Genomic DNA, 25,611 nt, shown 5'->3' on the forward strand with positions numbered 1-25,611 from the left:
CCGTCGCCATAGCCAGGAGCTCCATCTCAAGCTTCAGCAATGAGGCTCGGTGCCAATCGCCCCTCCAAATTCCCCCCTTCCAAACATCGCGATCGCTCCTCTGCCTCTGATCCTTACATCCTCGATCCCCTCCTCCTCCCCAGACTCGAGCAGTACTCTTACGACCATAGCCTCCTCGACTTCGAGGCTTGCGTCGAATACCTTCGCCATAACTATCGTGAGTATGGGAGAAAGCAGCAGGCGCCTTTCCGTCGCCTTGTTCACAGAGCTGTCCAGGTCCTGCGAAAGCGGCTTCTTGGGTCGCAAGCTGGGGGCCGGGGCGGTGACCGCCAGGAATCCAAATTGAGACAGCAAGAAGAAAAGCACCGGAGGCGGTTCGTTGGCAAAGAAGACGTAACGTCCTCTGGATCCGATGGTTCGAGCGATGAAACTGAGGCCGTGGAAGATGGGATTGGGAGCGACAGTCAAGGCGATGACAACGACCTGGAGAAAGGGAGCTTTGTGTCGGGAGGGATTTTCGAAGAGAAGGAAGGAAGTGGTGGTGAAGGGTCGACTCGCAAAAGGCAGAAATCTGCTAAGGGTATGCGAGCTTCTCAAGCTGGAAGGCAGAAAGGAAAAGCTGGTTATGCTAGCGACAGTGCGGAAGAGGACGAAGTGTTGGGACTTAGCCCAGCTTTCAATTTGCTGAATTCTTCCCTGAGAACCACTTACCATGGCCGCCCAGCCCTTGTTTTTGAGAAGTCCGATGGCGAAATGCCAGCAGTGGTGCAATCTCCATCTCCTGCCAGGCTTGTGGTTCCCGAGTCCGTTTCTAAGGATGAGGAAAAGGAGACGCATAAATCGTCAAAAATCGTTACCCCTTGTGTAGAGACTAAGCAAAATCAGCCGTTTGCCTCTCCTAGCGCTGTCGCTGCTGCTGCTAGAGCAGCCAGCAAAGCGGTCAAGAAACGTCCGAGACAGTTAGCTGGCAGTGCCTCCAGCGGAGAAACCCTCGTTGTCCATCCAGACAGTAGACAAGGACAGGGTCCCGAGGTGGGTGAGCCTTCAAATGATCAGAGTAGGGCAGCGACGACGGAAGGGGCCAATCTTACTGTAAAAACTGAACAGAATTTGGAGAATGGCGATGGCGGGAAGCAGAGGATTTCAATGGAGAAGCAAGCTGTGAGCCCGCGAAATAACAGAGCCGAAAACACAGGTCACAAGAAGAGGAGTAGAGGACTCGAGAATCAAGACAATGCCGCATCTCTTGTTAAACAAGCTTCATCATCAAAAGCAACTCCTGAAGCTGTATGCTTCTCTGATTTGGGTGGCATAGATGGTGTGCTGGGCTTGATTCGGGAGATAACATTCCCGTTATATAATTCGGAGATTTATCCTTGGTTGGGACTTCAGCCCGTGGGTGGGATACTTTTGCATGGTCCACCTGGGTGCGGGAAAACAAAACTTGCTAATGCAATAGCGTACGAGATTGACGTCCCATTTTTGAAAATTTCTGCTCCTGAGATAGTATCAGGAATGTCAGGTACGAGACTGTACGCTCCCGTGCCTGTATTTATTCCATCAAATGCAAGAGACGTTACAGCGTCTCTTTAGTAACCACTTAGAAATAGTGGATTGCTTTCAATCTCCCACAATCATTTGTAGCTTGTGTAGCACATTGGTGATATACCTAGTCGATGTCTATTGTACATGTATTGAACCCATCCAAGATGATTCTTTTTTCATGTCCAGGTGAATCTGAGGCAAAGGTACGTGGATTGTTTGCTGAAGCAGCCAGACTGGCCCCTTGTATTGTTTTTATTGATGAAATCGATGCCATTACTTCTAAGAGAGAGAATGCCCAGAGAGAGATGGAAAGAAGAATAGTGACGCAACTTATGACCTGTATGGATGACCTGAATCAAGCCTTCCAGAGGCCTGGTCATGGAAGCGGTGAACATACGTCTGTCACAAAAAGCAGAGGTCATGTTTTAGTCATTGGTGCAACCAACAGGCCCGAAGCACTAGATCCTGCATTACGAAGACCGGGCCGTTTCGACCGTGAGATCTCTCTAGGTGTTCCAGATGAAAGTGGAAGGGCTCAAATACTGTCTGTTATGGCCAAGCACCTACGGTTAGAAGGGTCATTTGACTTTAAACGAATAGCAAGGTGCACACCAGGATTTGTGGGTGCTGACTTGGCAGCTTTAACACGGGAAGCAGGTTCTATAGCGATCAAAAGAATAATTGCAAGTAGAGATCCTGCCCCTGGTTCCTCCTCCAACCTTAGGTCTGGCATCACTGCTACTTTCTTTGATGACATAGGAGTCAAAGGCGACCTTCCTCAAGGAGCTTTCAGCGAATCAGATCACAGCACCGAAGAGTCTACAGAAAATACACGCTCTGTAGCTTCAGCTGGGAGAGACACATTGAAGGTTCCAAATGTGACCGTCAATGCCAATGCACATGTAGATGGCTGGTGGAAAATACCCTGGACGCAAGAAGAGATGCATGCCCTCAGCATCACTATGCAAGATTTTGAGGTTGAAATTTCATTTTAAGACTGTTGGCTCAAGTTATTGCTATCAAAATCTGGATAACAATGCAGTATTTTCCCCTTCTGGTTGTCGTGTTTTGTGTTGGGTTCTTGATGAGATGTCAAGGACAGAAGAAATGCTAATATTTATTTGATGTATACCTAATTTGGAAAAAGTTGAATCTCCAAAGATGCTATGATTTTTGTCTTTCCACAGAGTTCAGAGTCCCCAATATCAAGTCCAAGTTTAGAAAAGATCAACTCTCGCCCCCATGGGTAGATCCCAAATAGCCAAAAAGCTTGCCAAAGCAAGCAGTAGAAAACCGAGCCCAGAGATGCTGCTGTAGAAAAAGCAGAAAGTTACAGAAACACCCACACGCACAAATTTTTTTTTTGGGGTTGAAATTAATTGCTTTTATATCATAAAGCAGTCCCCAAGTAGGGGACATGCAGATACAGCATCAGAAGATCTCATTATATGACAAGAAAGTAGAATAGTCAAGATCCCGAGCATGTAGACAATCGCAGAATAATTGCCGTAAAGATTCAGAAAGAATTGATACTTGGCGAGGGATATGGTTTCGGTCCTTCCATAGAGTCAATAGTGCCCAATAGCAAACCCATGAAAAGAAAAGATCATACCCCTGCCCCAAACAGCCAGAATAGACAAAGCAAGCACTAGAAAAACGTGCCTAAATATTTATCTTGGTGGACACACACACAAACACACACACAATACATAAATACGTACATACATACATACATATATATTACCTTTGTTTTCCAGGAGTAATCACTTTGTAAGACTAGATATATGAATGTGTTATGAAGGTACATGCACAGGTGCACACATGTACACGTGCGTGCACACACATGCACGCACGTGTGCATGTGCATGTGCACATGCACATGCACATGCTTGTATATGTATATGTATATTCCGGAATCTTTCGAAACCCATATGGCAGCTTATGCTTGGGTACCGATGAGAGCATAAGCGTAGCTTTGATAACATAAGTTATTTTCTAAAATTTATTTTATTTTTAAATTTTCTCATTTATTCATAATTTTGTCTAAAGTCACTTACAAAAATTCCCTTCTTTCCTTTGTTCTTTCGCTTGTTCTATAAAGGTTTAAAATTTGTAAGATTAGATATATTCTAGTTGTAGCTTGAATGAAGAGATTTTGGACTACTTTTTGATTAGCCTTCTCCTTTAGTGCTAGCCTTCGTCATGGCTGAGTTTGCCCTTCACCTCCGGAGTGCCGACAGAAACTCAGTACGAAGACTTTGTATAAAAGGATGCTCAAGTATGTGTGGGTGTGTGGATTTGTATGTGTGAGAGCATATTTTTATACTATGGTCTACACCCACTGTTGGGCGCTGATGACGTCAGTGGGGATGTCATAGTAGCTAGTCCCTGCTATGCATGATGGAGTTTATGGTTTTCAATCTTATGAGTGACTATCGTGAAATTGCACTATGTTGTATGGTTTTCAATCTTATGAGTGACTATCGTGAAACTGAACTATGTTGTGTTTTTAGAGGATGAGTTTGGGAATGTTCCTGGATTCATCGGTATATAATAGCCTTATGAAAGTATATACGTGGATGTGTATGTATGCATCTTTTTGTGAGAGAATTATACGCATAAAGTGGAAGCAATTAGTAGTGGATCTCTCCGTGCAAGATGCTGCTCCAAAGCACGCTGAACCAAAGTGTGTAGAAGTAACGATGTGCCCAGGCTACACTGTCCAGATTGAGCTCACTTGCCTTTTCAACTTTTCCAAAGTGGCTGAGGAGCGGAGGAGGAGGAGAGGGGGTGCAAAGAATGTACCTTCATAGATGTCCCAAGGCAAGACGGCTACTACTCATAAACTAGATACACAAACACTTTTTTTTTTGGGTGAAATCCATATTTGGTTATATCACAAGAAGTAGTTCCGAAAGAGGGAACTTGCCATTACAAAGTATCATAAGATTTCAATACAAGACAAGTAGATAGAGGAGTCTATCTGAGGAGTACTAAGGCAATCAGAAAAAGATTGCCTTAGTGACATCCGGAAATAGGAAAACTTGGAAAAAGACACTTTTTTTTAAAAAAGTGAAAACTTTTGATTGATTTTTGAAGTGGATGTGCTGAGTATTCTTGATCAGTACAAGAGTCTTTCAAGGTGCAGTTTTCAAGCAATGGAGATGTTTGCAGTAACCTAGGTCAGCGACCATGTGTCCTCTGCTTGTCCTTGATCCAGGGCCAATTTCTGGCCATCTTGGAGCTGACCAGAACAACCGGCTGATCTACTAAGGGTTGACCCAGAAACTAGAGGGTTGAGCATTGGTATCCATGTTTCCAACTCTCCCAGCGACTTAAACATTCTATGTCCAGAGTATGGTGGTCTGATACCAAGAAGCTGAAGCACATACTTTGGAGGTTCTCGATTGAGTGCTTTTGTGAAGACGTCAGTGGCCTTCTTGGTTGGACAAAACACAAGATTGATGTCTTTGCTTTGGATCTTTTCCTAAACAAATATTGCTGATCTTGATGTTCTTTTTGATCATGGAGCATAGGGCTCATGGTTATGGCTATGTGACTCTAGTTGTTGTATCTCAGGAGGGTAGAACGGACATCACCTGCCCAATCGGCATATACATGCATATGGACCTATGGAGATCTCGATCGGAAGCTAGTCCCTACTATGTGTGATGAAGTCTATGGTTTTCAACCTTGTGGGTGACTATCATGAGGTCAAAACTGCATGATGAGTTCGGGCATTTTCTGAAATTGGTGCTCAAGTATGTGTGGGTGTGTGCGTATGTATGTGTTAGGGCATATCTTTATACTATGGTCTACATTAACCGTTCGGCACCGATGACATTGGTAGGGATGTCATAGTAGCTAGTCCCTGCTATGTGTGATGTTGTTTATGGTTTTCAACCTTGTGACTGTTAGGAGACTGCATGGGGGGTGTTATGTTTTCAGAGGATGAGTTTGGGCATCATATATATATATATGAATATGATCTGTGCCTCCAAGCACATCAACTTTGAAGACCAATCGCGGCAAGTTGACCTCGAACCACCTTGACTTTCATTAGGTGGTCATGTACTGTATTCCCCTCATCCATGCTCATGTTGAAGAGCTCATGATTGAGAGAGAATATGTGATATGTTGTATGTCTCGTACAGATCCTTCAGAGTGGCCCACGCCTCCATAGACGTCTTTGCCATCTGGATGTGACCAATCGCGGCAAGTTGATTTCGAACCACCTTGACTTTCATTAGGTGGTCAGGTACTGTATCCCCCTCATCCATGCTCATGTTGAAGAGCTCATGATTGAGAGAGAGAATACGTGGTATGTTGTCTCTCTTACAGATCCTTCAGAGTGGCCCACGCCTCCATAGACGTCTTTGCCATCTAGATGTGAGGAATAGCCAAATTTGCCGTCGTCCTATGATCATTGCAAGGGCTTGGGCATCTTTGTCCCTCCATGCTTCGAGCCCATCTGCATCCACAGGCATAGTGATCTTGCCCGTCTTATCCTTGACGTCGGCTGGTTTCAGATCCACCCTCATTGTGATCTTCCACAATTTCCGAGCCACCCGATGGCTCCGGATTCGTCCCATCCAACGTTCTGGGCTCTCCGAAGTTAGGAATGAAAGGAGGAGTAGAAGAGGAGGAGGAGGAGGAAGGGAGAGTAGTGGCTGAAGAGGATGCTATCTCTTGCTGCAATACACTGTACACACTGCAAATCTGCGAATAACACTTGCTGTAGACACCCGAAAACTCTGCGCAAACCTTAGTTGAATCGGGATTGCCTCGTGGAAAGGGACTCCTTCTTGGAGATCTTGCTCTGATACCATGTTGGAAATGGGAGTTCAAACATCACACACTGCAGGTAATACTCAGCTCAGATAATCACACAAAGATCTCTCTGTATTGAACATCTCACTCTTGACTATGAACAGCAAATAGAATAGAGGAAGAGAGAGAGAACTCTGAGTATATTCTTTCACCAGGCTGGCATATAATAGTAGAGAAATCTCTTCCTAAATCTCCTCAGTTAGATGCTGCCTTGGATGAAGAGGCTTTAGTGGACTGAGATGCAAAAACTAGGTGGAGAGGAGGACGTTATATAGGGGGCCTGGCAGTCCCCCTTCCTGGCCGACTTGGACCGACTGGTTCACTAGTCTGTGGGCCAAACAACTGGCTGGACCAACCAGCCATTGGTTGGCTGGGTTGGCCAGCATTGGCCGACGACCCCTGGGCACACGCCCTGGCAGGGCCTTTTCCTGATGCGGCTCCCACACTCTGCTGGCATGCAGGCACCCCTTGTTCCTGCTGCAGATATTTTTCTGATCTGTGTGCCTTTGGGATGGAGATCATGCTCCTGGACCTGCCCTTGCTGCTGTGCAATCTTGCTGTCCAGGTGCCCCACCCCCTTTCAGTCTAATGACCCCGATGCACACGTCATATGGGGGCTCACAGCTGGGGTCAATTGACTTCTAACAAATTTACCACTGCTTCCACACATCAGTAACACCTAGCCAATTCTTAGGAAAAGAGATTCTGATTTAGCATAACTGAACACTTCTAGTTCACTGCTGCAACTTCAAAAGCTATGTAGAAACAATGCAAGTTGCTACAGATTTCCCTTCGAGTTTAAGCATAGTTGTGGGCTGGGAGTGTCATTGCTTAGGCTGCATGAATAGTTGGGAGCAGGATCGCATCGGAAAAAGGCTGCTGCAGGGCTGTGGGGAGGAGAAACTGCAGGAGGAGTTGCACCAGCAGGGCTGCATGGAGAAGGAGCTGTAGGAATAGCTGCACCAGCAGGATTGTGTGAAGGGAAAGCTACAGGAAGAGTTGTTTCAGGAGAATGTGTTGCTGCAGGAAGGCTGCTGCTGCAGAGAGGAGCAAAAGGGGAGGAAGGATCAGAAAAGGGTTGCTGCTGCAGAAGGAGCAGGAGGAGCAGCTGCTGGACTGCATGGGGAAGGAGCTGTAGAGGCAGGAGGAGCTGCTGGAGAAGGAGAGGCTGCAGGGGAGTATGCACCCGCAAGAGGGGGAGAAAACTGTGCGCAAATGAGAGTGGGGACCAATTTGGCATGGCAGCTGACTCCCATGGTTCATGCCACATGCTCGTCGGCTGCCATGCCACATGTTTCCATGCCACATGTCATGGCTTCCACCTCAGCATGCCACCTCAACCATAGTTTTTTCCATACGTTTCCATACGCATACGTCATACAGGTACGGAAGTATGATTGGAGTATGGTTGTTCAGCCCCTGGGGCTGAATCATACGTGACCCTAATTTTTACCCCAAAAAAACTAGGAAAATAAACATTGTACACATTTACTTGAGAGAGCTTCATAACTTTCACCTTCAAACTTCAAACTTTTATTCATGGAAGAGTCCAGGGAATGGATTCTGTCATCTGATACATAGTGATGGACACCAAAACATCATGATCAAAGGTAACAAGTAGTAGATACTAGAAGATTGAAAGTAGCCTGTAGGCTGTAGGTACTACACCAAAACATCAAAGGCAAGCTGCAAAACACCATATAACAAACTGAAAAGGCTGCCAGGCTGCCTGCCTGCAGGCTGCCACAGCTAGGAAACAAAGCTGAAATGCATCACAACTTATGAGGCTCAAGCCTCAAGCTGCATCCTCATCTTGTGCCTCATCCTCATCATCATCAGCATCAGTGCCATCCTCCCCCTCCTCCTCCTCATCCTCATCCTCATCGCTATCTGTCTCACCATGGGACTCCAAAATACTGGAACTGCTTGAAGCTGCAGCAACATCCATCCTTCCTGCAACAAGAGGGGCTGGAATCTCCTCTTCTCCCTCTGTAGTCTCTTGCAAAGCAAGCAGACTCTCATCATCCTTCTCTTTGTTGATAATTTCCAAGGTCACTTCTATCTTCTCAAATCCGATCTTGGAGATGAGTCGCAAATTAGTATGGATGTATGCTAATATTTCTGTATTTTTTGGAAGCAGCCTATTCCTTCTTTTGGTATGGATAAGAGAGAACATGCTCCAGTTTCTCTCACAAGGAGAAGCACATGTTCCCTGCAAGAGCACTCGAATAGCCAACTGCCGCAAGCAAATTTGGAGTGTGAGCCCCAAATGTCTCCCACCACTTCACCCCTTGGTGCATCCTCTTATCATCCTTCGCAATTGCCCAAGCAAATGTGCCTAACATGGACTTGTAAACATCAAACTCATCAAATAAGATGCCCTGCCTCTCAACACCGCTCTATCACATTCATCCACCCATCATGCACCTCCGTATCACCATATGGATTTTTCTCTCTCCAAATAGGATGGAGAACAGAAGCTGCTGCATGCAGAGGAGAGTGCATCATATTCCACCTATTAACACACAAGGCTCTGACATCAACCAACTTTGAGGAGTCTATTCCATCCATAGTCTGTATCTTCTCCACATTCGATTAGTGAGCTCATATACAAGTCCCATGGTAGCCCCTTCCCTATCAACCAAACGAAAGATCTCAGAATAGGTGCACATATCTTCAGCATGACTCTTGCTTCCTGCCAGAATGAGGCACCCAATACAATGGAAGACACCTGTTGTGCTTTCACAGTGCGTGATACTTTCTTCCTACAGTACTCATCACTCACAACCATACGACGCAATCCAGTGTAGACTCTGTCATCCAATAAGTTTGCTAACACGATAAACATGTAAGCAAACCGAGTTTGTGCAGGTTTCACTAATTCTTTCTTGCTGAAAGTTCTATATAATGCTAACACAGTGTGCTTCCGAGTAACAAACGTGACAATCATGTTGGCATGTGTTAACACTGGCTTCACCCAAGCAAGCTGCCCAATGTCCTCAAACAAGTGGTCAAGGCAATGACATGTGCATCTACTATAGAAAATATGAGGCCACTCCTCTACCAATTCTCCTGCTCGCACGCAGTTAGATGCATTTGTCCATGCACACCTGCACCACATTATCCGGCCCAACATCAACAATGGCATCTTTTGATATCCCAAAAATGTATTCTCCTGATTTATACTGCCCACTAGTATCCACATACTTCAAGAAGATTGATTCAAAAATGCATGAGACCATGATATTAATGATAGGCCTACACCGAGTGTTAGACCATCCATACTTTTTCCATTTCTCTTGAAACTGCAGCAACTCTTGATCTATGCACCTCATTTTTCAGCTCCGAAGTGCTCAAGGCTTTATAAGACGGAGGCTTAAAGGCTTGGCCTATTGCATAGACCATTTTCAAAAAATACGGCCTCCTCACCTTCCAATGAGGAATGTCCACTGCAAAGAAGAAGCGTCGAAGAGCAATGTTGGCATCCTTCTTTGCCTGGGACTCCCATGCCTTGGCCAAGGCTCTCTTTGACACCTTTTGTTTCTTCTGTTTTGGCTCATGTACAGATGCACTTGCACTAGCAGCACCACTCTTCCAGGCATCTCCCAAATCAGCCACAGCTGCATCAAGCTCAACCCCAAGGCCGGTCAGCCCAAGAAAGTGTGCTCTTATGCGGGTAGGTCCTCCATCCGATTTGTGAGGGAAGTACCTGCATTTACAAGTGAACTTCCCCTTTCCCAAAGGTTTCAGTGTCTCCACAAATCCCCTTCTTCTCCTTTCTTTCCATCTGCGAGAGAGAGAGAGAGAGAGAGAGAGAGAGAGAGTCAGAAATTCAGACTAAGAAGAAACTTCAAGACCCAAGATTCAACAGAGCACATGGGAGAGATAAGAGGGAGTGACCTCTGTTCTCCTTCAATCGATTCTTGAAGGCAGAGGTCATGAGTCATGAGTCACGCACGACTTACAAAGCTGAGAGAGTCTCGACTCTCTACTTGCTGAAGGCCAGATAGCTCAAGGGGGACATACGGTTGTTAGGCTTTAGCTGCGTCAATAGTTGGAGGGCGGATTGCGTCAATTGCTTGTCATGCATTTTTTTGCAAAAAAAAAAACGCGTATGGAATCGTATTCTGTACGCGTACAGTTCCAACTATGACCTCAACTTGCCACCTCAGCTTTGCCACGTTATCATACCATGTCATCATGCCATGTCATGTGAAATTGTGGACTAAGGTTATTTAAACCACTCTTTATTTGCCTAATTGAAAATTCAGTTTAGGTAATCAATACTACCCCGATTTGACTTCTGTTTTCACCCTTAGGTTTCTAGCAGTCAGGTCTAGTCAAAGGGCGGGTTAGTTTGAGTTTGGTTGTCCTTCTCACATAACCTATTTGGGCTATTAGTTTGTCGTATTGTCTTGTATCTCTTTGACTTCATAGGCCCATACGCAAGGCCACTGCAAACATTCTCTTCAATACTTGCTGGGTCAGTCTGCATTCTATGCAATAGATTGGTCCCATGTTTGGGTACTCGGGTGGAGTGTGGTCTTTACGTCCTCTTAAAGAAATACATCTTAACTTGTGGGACACTAATGCCCTTGACCCTCAAATGCTAAACCCTAGCCAACTAGTACCTAACTGAACAATAGGAAAGCATATTCATTCTTTTGGCAATCATCCCAATTTAAAGAACTTGAAATTTCAGCACATGTGCATTCTTTTGGCAAACATCGTAATTCAAAGAACTTGAAATCTCAAAACACAAAGATAATGCAATAAATGAATTTACCAATCCATTTTGTGAAGAGAAGTGAGAATGTTGGTTTGCATGTAGATAAGCATCTTTTTTTCCTGGCTTGAATTTGTGTGCTGATGACTCAAGTGCGGAGGCCATGGCATGTAATATCATGGAGTTGATCATTTGAAGATTTATGGATATACTCTTCTAGTGAAAACCCTTTGCTTTTTGTTTTTGTTTGTGTTTTCTAAGCTAGGTTGGTAGATTTGGGGCTCTAATTGGATTCCATTTGGTTCAGGAAGCAGTGGCAAAAGTTCAGCCTTCAACAAAGCGAGAAGGTTTTTCTTCTATTCCAGATGTGAAATGGGATGATGTCGGAGCTCTTGATTCTGTTCAGAGAAATCTTGAATTTTTCATCTCTAGGCGTATCACACATCCAGATGACTATCAGGCCAGTGTTCTTTTACAAGCATTCTAACAAGCTCCAAAAAGTTTTAAAAGCGGCCCATTCATTTTGTCCCATGCATTTTTGCAGGCTCTAGGTCTGGAAATGGATACGGGTTTTCTTTTGTATGGTCCACCAGGTTGTGGTAAAACGCTCGTGGCCAAGGCAGTGGCAAATGATGCTCAGGCAAACTTTATATACATTAAGGTATGAAGCACTTAACCTGGAAGGATGAGTTGTCGGTAGTGCTTATGGATCAATGGCTTGTCTCTGCATGTATGTCCCCAATGTACAAGGGACACGATAATGTTATATTGAGCTCTCCGAAACAATACATCTAATAAATATAGCCTCGCGATATTATCTGGCAATCTATCACAACTAAGTGTGTCAATGGGTATATGTAATAAAGAAGTACATCTTTGGGCCATTTCAGATAAAACTGCTCTTAGAGTGCAAGCAAATCCACCATAGTCTGTGGTGATTGATATACATCATTGTGATTCCTTGGAATTGACACGGGTCATGATCTTTTGAGCAGCTGCAATTGTTTATTATGCGTGGCATCATCCATTAAGGTTTCCTCAATTGAGACAAACCTCATGCAACTTGCGCAGTTATTGCGAATTAGATACAAGACTTTTGTCCCAAATTGTGGTTACATGAAGGACTTTGACATAAACCCAAGACCAGCAACATCACATGAGGCCAACTATCCTCATCAATTGTCTGACTAATAACACAGTTCTGGGACCTTCCCCATGTCTCTGGAACAGCCTCAGGAATGGGACATGGAACCAAGGCCAGTAATATCACATGAGACCAAGTATCCCAATCAATTACATCTTTAAAAACATAGTTTTGGGAATTTCTGTAAGCCATCTCGTGTGTCCTGGATGGTGCCTTGGCTATTATTCCTTACAAGACTTGAATATTCCATACTACATTTGTTTCCTCGTTCAGGTTTATCAATATCATGAAATTCAACATTTAAATGCTGTCGAATTGGCGTAATCTGGGGCACTCTTGATTCCTTACCTTCCTGCCCCTCATATCAACAGCTCTACCTCTCTTTTGTTGCTCCTCAGGTCCTGAGCAGCCCCAGTTTATCTTCCTGCCCCTCATCACAACAGCTCTACCTCTCCTCTCCCTTTGTCGCTCCTCGAATCCTGTGCAGCCCCATTTTATTAGTCTAAATGTTAGTAGATCCTTTCCTCCTTACCATAGGAAAACCTCTAAATCTGCCAATGACCTGTCCAATATAACCTTTGCAATCCCTTCAGGATATTTGGACTGTTTCCCATTTTTCCGCATATCCAACCTGATTGTTGCCTAGGAGGGGCTTGGTCCTGATTCTCAATGTACAAAGCTTTGTTGGAATCATAGGGTTGCCTCCCGACTTGTGAGGCCCTTATGAGGAGGACATGGGGAGAATGACATACAATGTTAGACACGACAGAAAGAAAGAAAGAAAGAGAGTTTATCAACGTCCTCGGGGGGCCAAAAATGACCCATGGGACCCGTCTCGATACAATGTAAAAAGAGTCTCCTCAAGGAGAGAGGTCAGGAGTCTATGAGTTCCTGACGGCAGGTAAAAAGACGAGTGGCAAAAGATCCCAATGCTGCCGGAGAGACAGTGGAGAGAACTGATGTCAACTTAGCGGAGTCCCCCAGTATCTGCTGGTAGTCCTCCCTGATATGTGCATATCGGGGGCACTATAGACATGTACCTCCGTCTCAACTCTCTGCATGTCACAAAGGGCACAGACTCTAACATGTCTAGGCTGGTGTATCCAAGCTCCTTGCTCAATGGCAAATGTATGAGATCTGGTACGGAACCTGGCGATGTTTCTGCGATATAGAAGGGGGATAGGTGTGCTAATATAAGACTGAGCATGAGTCTCTATGGACATGTATTTAGACCAACATGTGGGATTTATGTTGTCTTGGTAATATTCCAGCTTTACCCTCTTTTCACTTGTCAACCAATGATTCCGCAAAGTGCTCAGTAAAGATAGTTGAAACTCTTGCATGTTGACCTTTTCAGGCGGCATGATCAAATATGCTTCCACTTTCCATCTGCTGCCATTTTCTTATGTCGGTTGCCCATCCTGTGCAGATGACCTTACTTTTGTAGTTCTTTTGAAGCTTTGTGCTGGCATTCCATGCTTTATGAGGCAGCCTATTAGGTTGCATTTGCTGCACCTCTATTAGGTATTGCATAACTCTGATCAATGCATGAAATTCAATTGGTCTTCTTCCCGTTTCCAACAGAAGTATTGAGTATGGAGTAGTGGGTTTGACACCAAGGTGTCTCCTTAGGAAAGCTTTTTGCATTTTCTCAATATCATTCCATGTAGAGGCTGAAATGCTGCCTCCCCATACTTCCACTCCATATAATACTGTTTGCACTACATATGCATCAAACAATATATTTCGAATTTTCCAGTTCCTAGTGTCGGTGTGCCTGCAATCATTCTCAAGCTGGTAGTACTTCCCCCAACCAGTGTCCATCCTTCTATGTATACATTGCCACCATCTGTGATCTGCCGGGATATCAACCCCTAAGTATTTGAAGGTGCTGACATACTCAATGATCTGTCCATCAAAGGTGATCTCAGGGGGATGTTCTGGCTGATTGGTACAAACTGCCATCATCTTTGTTTTTCTGACATTTACTTGCAGCCCGCTTTCCCTACAAAAAGTCTTAAGCACTTGTAAAAGTTTGTGCATAGATTCTGGATTTTATGCAAAAAGAACGACATTATTTGCGTATAACAACAAGATGGAACACCTTATTTGACGCATGGGGATCGGCCCACAGTTGTGTTATTGAGAGGGGGTGTTAGAATGTCACTGTCCCAACCGTGAGCCCCCGATTTGAGGGACAAGGGGACAGAAGACAATAGGGGGAAGGGAGGATCATACCTGGCTTTATGGAGGCAATGTCCTGCGTGGAAAATGCGCCAGCAGACATGGGAGGGGGCTGGAGCAGTATATGGTGGACATCTAGGCCTGGCATCAGCAGCCCAAAAGGCTCACAAAAGAGGCCTATTTATAGGCCAGACCAGCATGGCTTGGTCGGCAAATTGGTCAACAACTAATGTCTGTTCAACCACACTGGTGTTTGAGCTGAACCAGCCATGATTGCATGACGTTCCAGTGCTTGCCATGCCGTTCCAGAGGGGATCTTCTTGGCATATGGAGGTACCCCATCCAAATTTGCTGAGATTCGATCCCTCCTCCATCCCGTGATCACAGATCAAGTTCTTTACGCTAATGTGTTGGTTGAGCAGCAGAAGTTGGGCATAGAGGCAACCGTCACTCTCACATCATCCCAGTTAGATACCGGGAATGTGGAGTGTTCTCACTCACAGCAGGAGGGGCATGGGTATGCTCCCATCGACATCACAAGTGCATGGGAGTGCCTCTACTCAGCCTCTACATGGCACCACTCCATCGGCATCCGTATCAGTTGGGCTGTCCGCTATGCCATCAGCTCCTCCACAGCCTCCTGCCAAGAGGCCACGTGGTCCAGCAAGTATCACTCCGAGAGTTACTCCTATACAGGTTGCTTGGGCACCATGCTTGAAGCAAGAGGCTGTAATTGCAGAGGAGCAGTTTTTCTACGCTTGCAATATTTCCTTCAATGTTGCAAGGACTCGTGCCTACAAGAAGTTTTATCATGCACTTGTAGCTGCTGGTAGAGTAGGAGCATCATCCCTTACACCTGCTAGTTCTGAGACTCTCCGCACCACACGTTTGAAGAAGCAGGTGGGATTAATTAAGAAAGACATGGAGGGACTCAAGGAAGCTTGGAGTCGGTATGGATGCACCATAGTCTCCGATGGATGGAGTGACATGAAGAGGAGACATATGATTAATATCTTGGTCACTAGTTGTGTGGAAAGCATATTCTTGAGGGTGGTTGATGCCTCACATGCGGGCCTTCACATCACCGGAGAGTGGATATGGAGTCATATTGAGGCAGCCATCAAGGAGGTTGGTGAGGACAATGTGGTGCAAGTCATTACCGATTATGGCTCCAACTGCAAGAGAATGGGGAGTCTTCTTGAGAAGAAGTATCCCAAGATAGTATGGACACCTTGTGGCTCACACTCTCTTGATTTGATGATGGAGGATATTGGAAAGATGCCTTGAGTGTCTAGTGTGGTCGAAAAAGCAATGTAGCTAGTGACTCCTTTTCAAATGTTGGTGCGTTCACTCTTGCTCCCTCGTGTATTGTGATTGCCATCTTTTGTATGGTCAAGCACATAAATTGGGGGTTCAAGCAAGGTCTGGTTGGATTATTAGGGTCACCTCCCCACCTGTGAGCTCCCAAATGAGGAGGACATGGGGGAGATGTACCAGCAGGTTTTGAGATATACCACGGGGCCAGAGAAAGGGGCTGCCATGGGGGAAGATATGTGGAGACCAGGCTCAGGGTCAGCAGCAAAGGCTGCTCAAAGGCTGGCATTACAGGCTTTGCAGACAAATAGCAGCAAACTGGTCCGGGCATCACTCGTAAGCCACATGCACTGGCCCTATTCAAAAGGGAGTGTAAGTGGAAGCTTGTGAGACCCTCAAAGACACGCTTTGGCAACATCTTCCTGATTCTTAGCAGGTATGATTCATGAATCATGATTCAATTTTCATCATTCAAGAATCAATTCCTCAAATTATTCATTGTTTAAATTTGTTTAAACTTTATCATTCGTAGGCTGGTTAAGACCAAAGAGAGCCTTCGTCGCATGATGACCAGTTCAGATTGGCTGGATTGGAGTGACTGGAGATTGCCTGCTGGACAGAATGTCGAGGAGATTGTCTTTGACAATTAGTTTTGGCAGGAAGCCCTTTGCATTCAGATGTCCATAGAGTTCTTGTACTTCGTGCTTCGACTCTTTGACCATGAGGGTTGTACTATGGGCTTGCTATACGAGTTCATGGTGAAGCTTTGAAAAGCAACGGAGGATTGTCCTATTGAGATCCTCAACCAGAGTAGGTACATATAAGTTGAAACTTGTAAGTTTAATACTCAGTTCTCCTAGCTCTAGCCTCTAACTTGATTTCTTTTGGTAAATTTTCAGAAAGGATGACATATTAGGAATTTGGAGGAAGAGATGGGATTGGTTTCATAGGCCAATCCACACTGTTGCACATATGCTCCATCCCTTGTGGAAGGAGCCTGCTAAATGGAATGATCAAGTGCTTGTGAATGGATAGGAGAAAGTATGCGACTCATTGGTCCAGAATAGGTGAGGTAGTATGGCGTACAAGTTTGCAGCGTGCTTACTACTAAGTGCTTTGTATTATCATTTATGATATATGATTTATCTAATTATTTATATTGTCTTCTTCTGTATTGCAAATTGCAATAGCATTGAAGAGGACATAGTGGAGTTCGCAATGACATGGATCATTTCTCCCGTGCAATTGCCAAGGAAAGAGACAATAGGCTGTTGGCTTTGACTTGGTGGGAGAAATTTGGGATTTTGAATCCCTCATTGCAGAACTTAGCTCTCCGCATCCTCTCGCAAGATTGGACATTAGGTCCAGCTGAGAGGATATGGAGCATATGTGTAGACATACACACCAGGAAGAGAAACAAGTAAGTTCTAACTTCTTATAGTTCTTATTTATAGGCTATAGCGTCAAGCTTGTAACATTTTGAAAAACAATTCTTAAGTCGTGACTTGTGAGGATTGACTTCTTTATGCTTTGTAAACTATGTCAGGTTGAGTGTGGAGCAGCTTAATAGGTTGGTATATGTCAATGCCAACCTATGTCTGCTTGAGAAGTATAGGTCTGCAGATGGTATCGGTAGCATCAAGTGGAAGCCCAAGCAAGTCAATCCTAACAAGATCAAGCTAAAACCTGTCGACATGTCCATCATCCAGCACAGTCGAGAGAATGATGGTGCTTACGAGTTCCTACGACAGGATATGCTTTGATTCTGACGTCAGACACGTTCGATGGCTCGAGCTCGTGCACCACGAGTACGTGCTGGTGCTGTTGCAGAGGATACAGGGACACCTTAGATTTGTGGTTATCAACGTTGAGCACGAGACTCACGAGGGGGATCGTAGGTATCTGTTCTTGCATCATCATCCCGAGGACGTCGAGGCAGAGATGAGGCAGAGGAGAAGGAGGAGGAGGAGGCATTGGTAGACAGTGCGGACTCAGAGGACTTAGATCAGTTGCGAGCCCCTGCTTGGTTCGAGGGAGGCACTTCCTCTTCCTCATAGAGGATGCAGATCCATCTGCTGATTCTAGTGCTGATGATGATAGTGATGAGGCAATAGATCTTGGAGAGGGCAGTGGTCCCTAGCTCTAGAGAGTCGAGACTAGAGTGTACTGTGCAGTTGTTAGCAGCTGGCTTGCAGGCGATAGACTTTGATTATGTATACAGTTTACACCATACAGTTACCAGTATATCATTATGGTATGCTACATCTATGATGTAAAGAGTAATACAAAATACATTTTGTTATATTTTGAATCTTGAATCTTGAAATTTGATTCTAAAATTTGAATTATAAAGTTAAAAGTTTATTGTTTGAACTATGGGCCATAGGCCATGGCATATGCTAGTAGCCATATGCACTTGCAAGTAACTAGTTAATAGTAATTTGTAAATTATAAGATCTATGTCTTTGTAAACCTCAATCTATAGGCTGCGTGACGCGTCTTTTTACTCTTTCAATTGTGTAATATGTGTGTGCATTGTGTGCACAATATGGATATCTGAGAGCTCTTTTGAGAGACAGAGTGAGAATCTGAAGACAATTATTTATGAAGTATATATAACTTCTATATTATATAGTATTTTTAGGCTTTTCTAGACAAACGCCTGTAAAAATCTAGAAACGTTTCTTGTGACACTGGAGTCCACATGGCATGCACTGGGCATGGGGGAGACTTCTAGAGAGAGGCTCCACAAAGGAAAGGAAGGAATGATCTGAAGGGAGCACTTTGGTGAGTCGTGGTCGCGTGGAAATTCATGAGGGAGCCCTCTGAGTCGTTACATTGGTATCAAAGAAAATTTTGAGTTTTTGCCTTGTCCCACAAGCGAACTTGCCAAACGTGGCTCCTAGAGCTATTTTTAGCGAAAGGGATTTTGACCCCTCTCCAACCTTCAGACCCTTGTCTTGGCCCATGGAATTAATTGCATTGAAGTGTCCTTTGAATAGTTTTAATCAGTTGGAGACTAGAGCAGTCATCATGAATTCCTAAAGCTTAGAAATTCACGGCCCCATGACAGATCCCCTTCTTGAAACATTTTAAACGTCCCCGTTTGCACCGAATTTTTTGCTTTCTTCCATCAGAACCTGTATAGCGGTCTATCTCATCATGATGCAAACCTTCCTCCATCACCTCTTGTCTCCTCAATCTTCATTACCAATGGAATAATTTCATTCAAGGTTTTAGGATTAAAACATTTAATTAGTCCAAAAACTTGTACAAACCAAATCGATTTGTGTACGCCAGAATAGATCTAAAGCTATCCCACTTGATGAGTATATCCAACTCAAAATTGGGTGATAGGAAGGGTTGTTGCATCTGCTTTTGAATTTCAGTCACATCTGCACATGTTTTTCTCCCAATTTAATCTTTTGACAAGGTTCATGGCAGTGTATAGTCTTTAAGGCTCCCAGGACGAGGCATACATCTCTAGTGACTCTGATTTGTAAAGCCTTCTAGATTTATTTCTCAAGCGGTCCTAGTAAAACCAATAGGGCTGTGTCGCCTGCCCTTTCTCTTGGGCTGATCCCTCGGCCCCCTTTCTCTTGGGCTGATCCCTCGGCCTTTGTCTTCTTCATCATAGGCTGAAGGGTTTCTTTGGCTGTCTATCTTCCCCACTTCTCTCGGAGTGATTTCTTCTATGAATCATTGAAGAGCGGTACCCATGGCAGAAAACTTTTGCTTGAGATTTGATTCTATTCTAGCCTTGAAAGAATCAAAGAGCTGAAATATGGGTAGTCCCTCTAGATCTTCAATAGGCTCTCTCGTGGTCATTTGTACCATGCTCCTTTGTTTCTGAGTGAAGGGACGCATTCGATCTACATATCTCATAATCTTGTTCTGTTTTGTTAGTATCGTCTTCTTGACTGCCAGGGGTACTCCCCTCCTCTCCCTTGATTATCCTTGTGTCCACCATGCTGAAACTTTAGGCAAAGCACATACTTTCAAGAAGCACACAACCACACACAAAGGAATCCTTGGGTTGACCTAACATTATGTTCTAAGTGCTATTAAGCTCTTTGACTAGAAAAGAAAGTACCAAAGGCCACTGGCAGTTCCTTAGGCGTACAAAGTGTATAAGAGGCCCAAAATACCCCAAGTAGAGCTCAATTCCAGCAAAACATCAAGGCTGAGAACAACCATGGTATAGGCACCATTCTGTCGTTGAGGCTTTGAAACACATGTATCTTAGTATCCGTTAACCCTAGTAGTTCTAGTTATAGAAAATATCTAGAAACCAATATTTTCAAATCCAACCTAGTTACAACTGTTAGAACTCAGTTAGAATGGATTAGAAGTGAGTAGAATTACCTCTAGGAGAAATTATAGATAGAAATCGTTGAGTAGAACTGGAAAAAGCAACAAAGCACTGAAATTTGGAACAGGGTTTCTTTTCAAAGATGATTTTTCTTTCAGGCATGCTTGGTTATGAAAAGCAGAATTGTGGACAGCAGAAATAGATTTGCAGCAAAACGTCAGGCTAGTAGCAGGAAACGAAAAGTGGAGATGGTGGGGAGTAGAAAACGTGCAGCTATGTTGAAGAGAAGTTGCAAGAATAAGTACAAAGGGACTGTCAAAGTGACAAAACCTTAAAACCCTAGGGAGAATTAATACTCACTCAACCACTAATTGTGGTTAGGGGTAGAAACCTTAGAAGAAAAAAGTGCCCCTGACCCTCCTGACTACTTAATACATTGGCCATTGCCTTAAATATTACAATATTTCCAACACCCCCTGCAGTGACAATGTCGCGGTGTACAAGGAATGATCTCAATCACTAAATGGAAGTAAGCCCAAGCTTTGCAGAAAGCTTCAAATTTTCTCTTGATAGGGCCTAAACTGAAAATATCTGCAATGTTCTGATGTGTAGGACAATAGATAAATTGATCTCTCTTGCATGCAATCTCTCTCTGACGTAATGATAATGGATCTCAATATCTTTTGTGCATGCATGAAACATAGGATTACATGCCACTGCTATAGTGGTGAGATTATCAGTGAGTATGGGAGTAGATGGCTGCAAACCACCACGAAGATTTGCAATCAATCTCTTGAGCCATACACATTTCAATTGCAGTTGTCAATGCTCCCTTGTACCCAGCCCACCAGATGACGTTGCCACAGTGGACTGTTTCTTGCTTAACCAAGAAATGCACGAACTGCCAATAAAGAAACATTTTCCACTGGTGGAATGTATGGTATCATAATCCCCAGTCCACTCTGAATCTTGAAAGCTTGCAAGTCCGAGTCACCCCCCAGGCATAGAACAGAGTCCAGACCAAGTGACTGAGTACCCTGCAAATATCTGAAAACATGCTTTATAGCACACCGATGCTGTCTCTTTGGGCTGTGCATATACCTGCTCAACTGGGATACACTGAACTAATTATCTGGACGGGTATTGCAGAGACAAATAAGGCATCGAACAGCCTGATTGTAGGATTGTAGAGACGGTAAGCCTTGCTTTCACTGCTGTAACCAACAAAAATGCATTTAATTGCTTTATCATCTAGCTTGCTACTCCACTGACTAATCATATGTGCATAGCTACGCAGCCAAACACCCTGAGGTAGTCCACCTTGGGTTTTTTGTTATACAAAGTCTCAAAGGGAGTCACAGTATTCAAGGCCTTGGTGGGGCATTTGTGCTGCACACATGAGATCATTGGGAAAGAACTGGACTTGACCTGTACAGTGTATTTTCTTGCTTGTCAGCTCCACCTCTACATTTGATGGGTATACTGACTGCATGCTCTAGTTGTGCAACTGTACTTAGCCTTAGAAATTGAGGCGGCCTTCCCCAAACGGAACACCCTTGCTGAAGGTCTGAGTCTAGGTCAAATTCTGGTGTGTATGGAGATTGTAGGAAATATGTGCCCTGAACCACCGCATCTCCAATTGCGAAAACCTCTTGAGCAAATTTCTCTCTTCCTGTAAGGGCTAACTATCTGCTAAAATACGGGTAGCTGTAGCATGCCTTACCTTTGTCATTGCCCATCTACAAATCTCTTGGAAAGGTGGAAGCAAGTATTGAAAGAAAAGTTTGTGTCTCAGCTTCTTATAAGTACTGAAGGTGTCTTCCAGGTTTAGCTTCACGTATGGCATGTCTAGTGAAATTTTCCTTCTCTACCAACTTAACTGTAGGGCCTGTTGCAATAGGATAAAGTACCGCTTTGATTGTATGTTTGGCTCTGGATTTGTAATTCCAGCTCTGGAAAAGATGCGGAGGCAGGGCACTCCGCTCCCAGCAGCTGGGTTTGAAGTTTCCTATTGTCTACGATGGAATCCATGAAGAGTGATTCATCTGTTTTCTCATTGTATAGTTGTGCTAGTACCACCATTCAGGTTAAATACATTGTTCCTTGTAGATTCTGCTTTGAGTAGTCGTTGGTAAACTTCAGAAGGTGACTAAAAAGTGGTTGGGAAACAATGCAGGGTCCAGAGATTTTGAATAAATATGTTGGAGAAAGTGAGCATGCTGTTCGTTCACTATTTTCTCGGGCTCGCTCATGTGCACCATGCATTCTCTTTTTTGATGAGGTACGTTTGCTTCTACAAATATGAAGTTTTGAGTTCAAAAACTGTTTGGAGAGGGAGGGAATAAATTGTAGTCTTCTTATTCCAGATGGATGCCCTTGCTCCAAGGCGTGGCACAGATGGGAATGCTGTTGCTGAGAGAGTGCTCAACCAGGTATGTGTGTTCTGTAGGGATATTGCTCCTAGTTTATATGGATTCTATGTAATCTTTGAACTGATAATGGATTGCTATGTTTGTGCGGACATATATTTCCTGTCCTAGATTTACATTTAGGCACACTCGGTGTGGAATTTCAGCCACAAAATAAAGTGTGTCTACTTGCTGTTGCAGCTTTTAGTTGAGATGGATGGTGGGGAGAAGCGCAAGGGTGTCTTCTTGATAGCTGCAACAAATCGGTTCGTTAATTTTCAAGCCTTCTTTTTTGAAAGTCAAGGGTCTGATGTGTTTGCTTGTTCATCAATGTCGCTAGTTTACTTTGCAAAATGAGACAACAAAATTATGAAAAGCCGATGCTTTGTCCTGACCTTGTTTCCACAGGTTTGCACCAACTTTTGTTGATTAGGCTGTAGAGAAAACAACTGATGTAATGTCTATATTTGTAGATGCTAATGAGGTCAAGAGGTGCATCGATGTCCAAATATCACTCGCTTCATGATTCACATGATGTTGATGCTTGAAGAAGAGAAGTTTTTAGTTGTGATTTTGGTACTTCTAGTTGGTATGAAATAGCCCCCTCCTAGTTGAATGTCCGGTCTAAATGGCAATCGCAAATCCTAGCCAAAGCATATAATTATGTATTTGATGAAACTAACCTTGGGCTAGATGGATTTAAGATTTTAGCTGATTCATGGATTCAAGCTTAGTCTCATCAGGGTTGGTAAATGTCGTGCTTGAGGCTGCAGCTAGTACCGGATGACATTCATTTGGAAGGATATTTAGGAAAAGAAAGCTATTTAGGGCATGGTCCTTGTAATAAGGTTTGAATGCGAATTATAGCAAGGCCCGTGCTAGTCTAAGAAGAGGCTCATTGTAGAGGATATTGGATAACATAGCTCCCAAGCCTATAAATGTGGCTCACTTGAAGCAGTTGAATTTCATTAAGTTCATTGTTTGGGCTGAGGGCATGTGGTACAATGGATGTTCTTACTATCAGTAAGACTACCTCCCCTTCTGTTCCATACCTCAAGGTTGGAGGTGGTTCAACGTATTGGACCCATGGTTACTGGACTCTCCCCCATGAGGTTTGGATAACAGAGCATCTGGACTTCCAAATTATGGTGTATTTGGGACATATTCTTGAGAAGTATCGCTTGCACACATGCACAAATAGTGAAAACAAGTATTACTGCCTTGACCCTGCTTTGTCAGCCTTCTCATAATGTGTTTTCTGAATTTACAGGCCGGACATGATAGATGCTGCAATTTTGAGACCTGGCCGCCTTGGTAAACTGATTTATGTACCCCTACCTAGCACAGAAGGGCGATTATCAATTTTGAAAACCTTAACTCGGCAGAAGCCACTTGCTCCAGATGTTGATCTTGCCTCAATTGCAGTCAATAATTTATGCGAAGGGTTAAGCGGGGCTGACCTTGCTGCTCTGGTATGATTTATCCCTTACCAGATCCATGTCTGTGGAATTTTGATTGTAAAATAAGTTCTCTGCTTAAGGAATCTCTACTTGCATCTCAGGTGAATGAAGCATGTGTTGCTGCATTGCAAGAAAGGATTGCAAATGTGAACACAGCTTCACCAAAGCAGAGCCTTGAACCTTTACTTGTTGGTAACCGACATTTTAATATTGCACTCTCACAGATCTCGCCTTCTGTATCAAAACAGGTAGTCCCTCTCGCCTTTTTCTTTTGGAAGGGGGGTGGGGGAGAAGGATATATGTTTCTCAAGGTGACAAAAACCTGGCCCCTTCTGATCTTTGTGCAGGATCTGAAGTACTACGAGTCACTCCCAAGAAAATTCAATCAAATGCGAGGAATGAAGGGAATTGCATCAGAGGTGTTTTCATGATGTAATAATCTACAGAGATGGATATGAAGTTGCAGGTTTCTAATTAATGGATATATTCTTGATGGAAAACTACGCTGCAATGATGCCCTTATCATAATATAATGGTATCAGTCCGCACATCAGCCAATGTATGCTGCAGGGCAGGGACAACGGAAATCATGTGAAGGACAATTGTTCAACATTTGCTATTAAACATTAGCAAATCTGCTCTCCTGATAGCCCATTTCTGAGGCTATGAAGCTGTGCAATAACTGTAGCTCTATCTCTGGCAGAGTGGAGTTGGACAGTTTGACTGGAGATGAGCTGCGTGTGGTATGCTGAGGTCCTGAAAATATGACTTTTGATAGATGGGAGCTGTCACATGGACAAGGTAAATGCAACTCTTTTTGCTAGTTATAGTGTCAGGTAAGCACACTGGTTTTGGATCGCATTTATTGTTGAGGATGTTGGGGCTCCCAATTATTCCAATTCGCTGGCTCGTTTTTTATTCAGGAGCCCTGAGTAGCGAATGATGTGGTTCTAGTTAGTAACCACTTTCGGAGTACCCTACCTTTGTGATCATGCACTGGGTGTCATGTACCCATCCTGTTGTAACATAAGTCAAAAGAGTTCCTGAAGCAAATATTTGAAGGAGTGAGCTCGCTCCATTGGCTGTTTTCCTTCATGGAGACTGAGATGTGCATATATGCAACCAAGAGGTTCACGACAGTGGGAACTTCTAGGCTGCAAGTTGGGCTAGTAATTCAAGCTGTGAAGCTTCACAGTCTGCATATAAGAACACAATGTTTTCAAGGCTGCAGGGGAAGGGAAGGGGGTTGATAAAGCTTTATTTATGAAAACAGATTTCAGACCGACCAAGCAACAAGAGGTTCCACAGGCTGCTTCAAAAACCCAAAATTTTATCGTTCGTTCGTTTTTTGGGGCCAGCGATATGAAGCAAACAGTCACCACAAACCTTTCTGAACTTCAAATGTTGGGCCTGAGATTCGAAGACCTGGAGTTTCATTAGGGTATAGGAAAAAGTGCCCTTACACCCCATAGGCTTAGGAAATGAATATATATGTTCGAAAGGAGCAAAATAAAAGAATTTGTGGCATGCATGTAGTCAATTGAAACCATCATTTACAGAAATCAGTTCTCTCTCTCTCTCTCTCTCTCTCTCTCTCTCTCTCTCACACACACACACACACACACACACACACACACACACACACACACGGTTTTATTCATGATAAGAGATTCTGAATATAGAGTTCA

At 43.9% G+C, this 25,611-nt stretch overlaps 1 protein-coding gene across 1 annotated transcript; it reads left to right on the plus strand.

The window, feature by feature from the left end:
* Nucleotides 1-25,008, plus strand: LOC147903330 (putative AAA domain-containing protein C16E9.10c). Its single transcript, XM_087373086.1, has 10 exons — nt 1-1,522; nt 1,732-2,522; nt 11,409-11,561; nt 11,646-11,762; nt 22,232-22,336; nt 22,422-22,487; nt 22,665-22,729; nt 23,734-23,935; nt 24,025-24,171; nt 24,271-25,008. The coding sequence occupies exons 1-10, from the start codon at nt 40-42 to the stop codon at nt 24,352-24,354; spliced, it is 3,213 nt and encodes a 1,070-aa protein (XP_087229212.1). The 5' UTR covers nt 1-39; the 3' UTR covers nt 24,355-25,008.
* The last annotated feature ends 603 nt before the right edge of the window (nt 25,009-25,611 follow it).

Source organism: Dipteris shenzhenensis, chromosome 3 (genome assembly GCF_047967505.1).
Source record: "Dipteris shenzhenensis isolate YYH24624 ecotype China chromosome 3, Dip_SZ_1.0, whole genome shotgun sequence".
Lineage (NCBI taxonomy): Eukaryota > Viridiplantae > Streptophyta > Polypodiopsida > Gleicheniales > Dipteridaceae > Dipteris > Dipteris shenzhenensis.

Coding starts and splice junctions, on each gene's coding strand:
- LOC147903330 (XM_087373086.1), top strand. CDS start 40: ATGAGGCTCGGTGCCAATCGCCCCTCCAAATTCCCCCCTTCCAAACAT. Junction 1,523..1,731: donor GATAGTATCAGGAATGTCAG/GTACGAGACTGT, acceptor TTTCATGTCCAG/GTGAATCTGAGGCAAAGGTA. Junction 11,562..11,645: donor CACATCCAGATGACTATCAG/GCCAGTGTTCTT, acceptor GCATTTTTGCAG/GCTCTAGGTCTGGAAATGGA.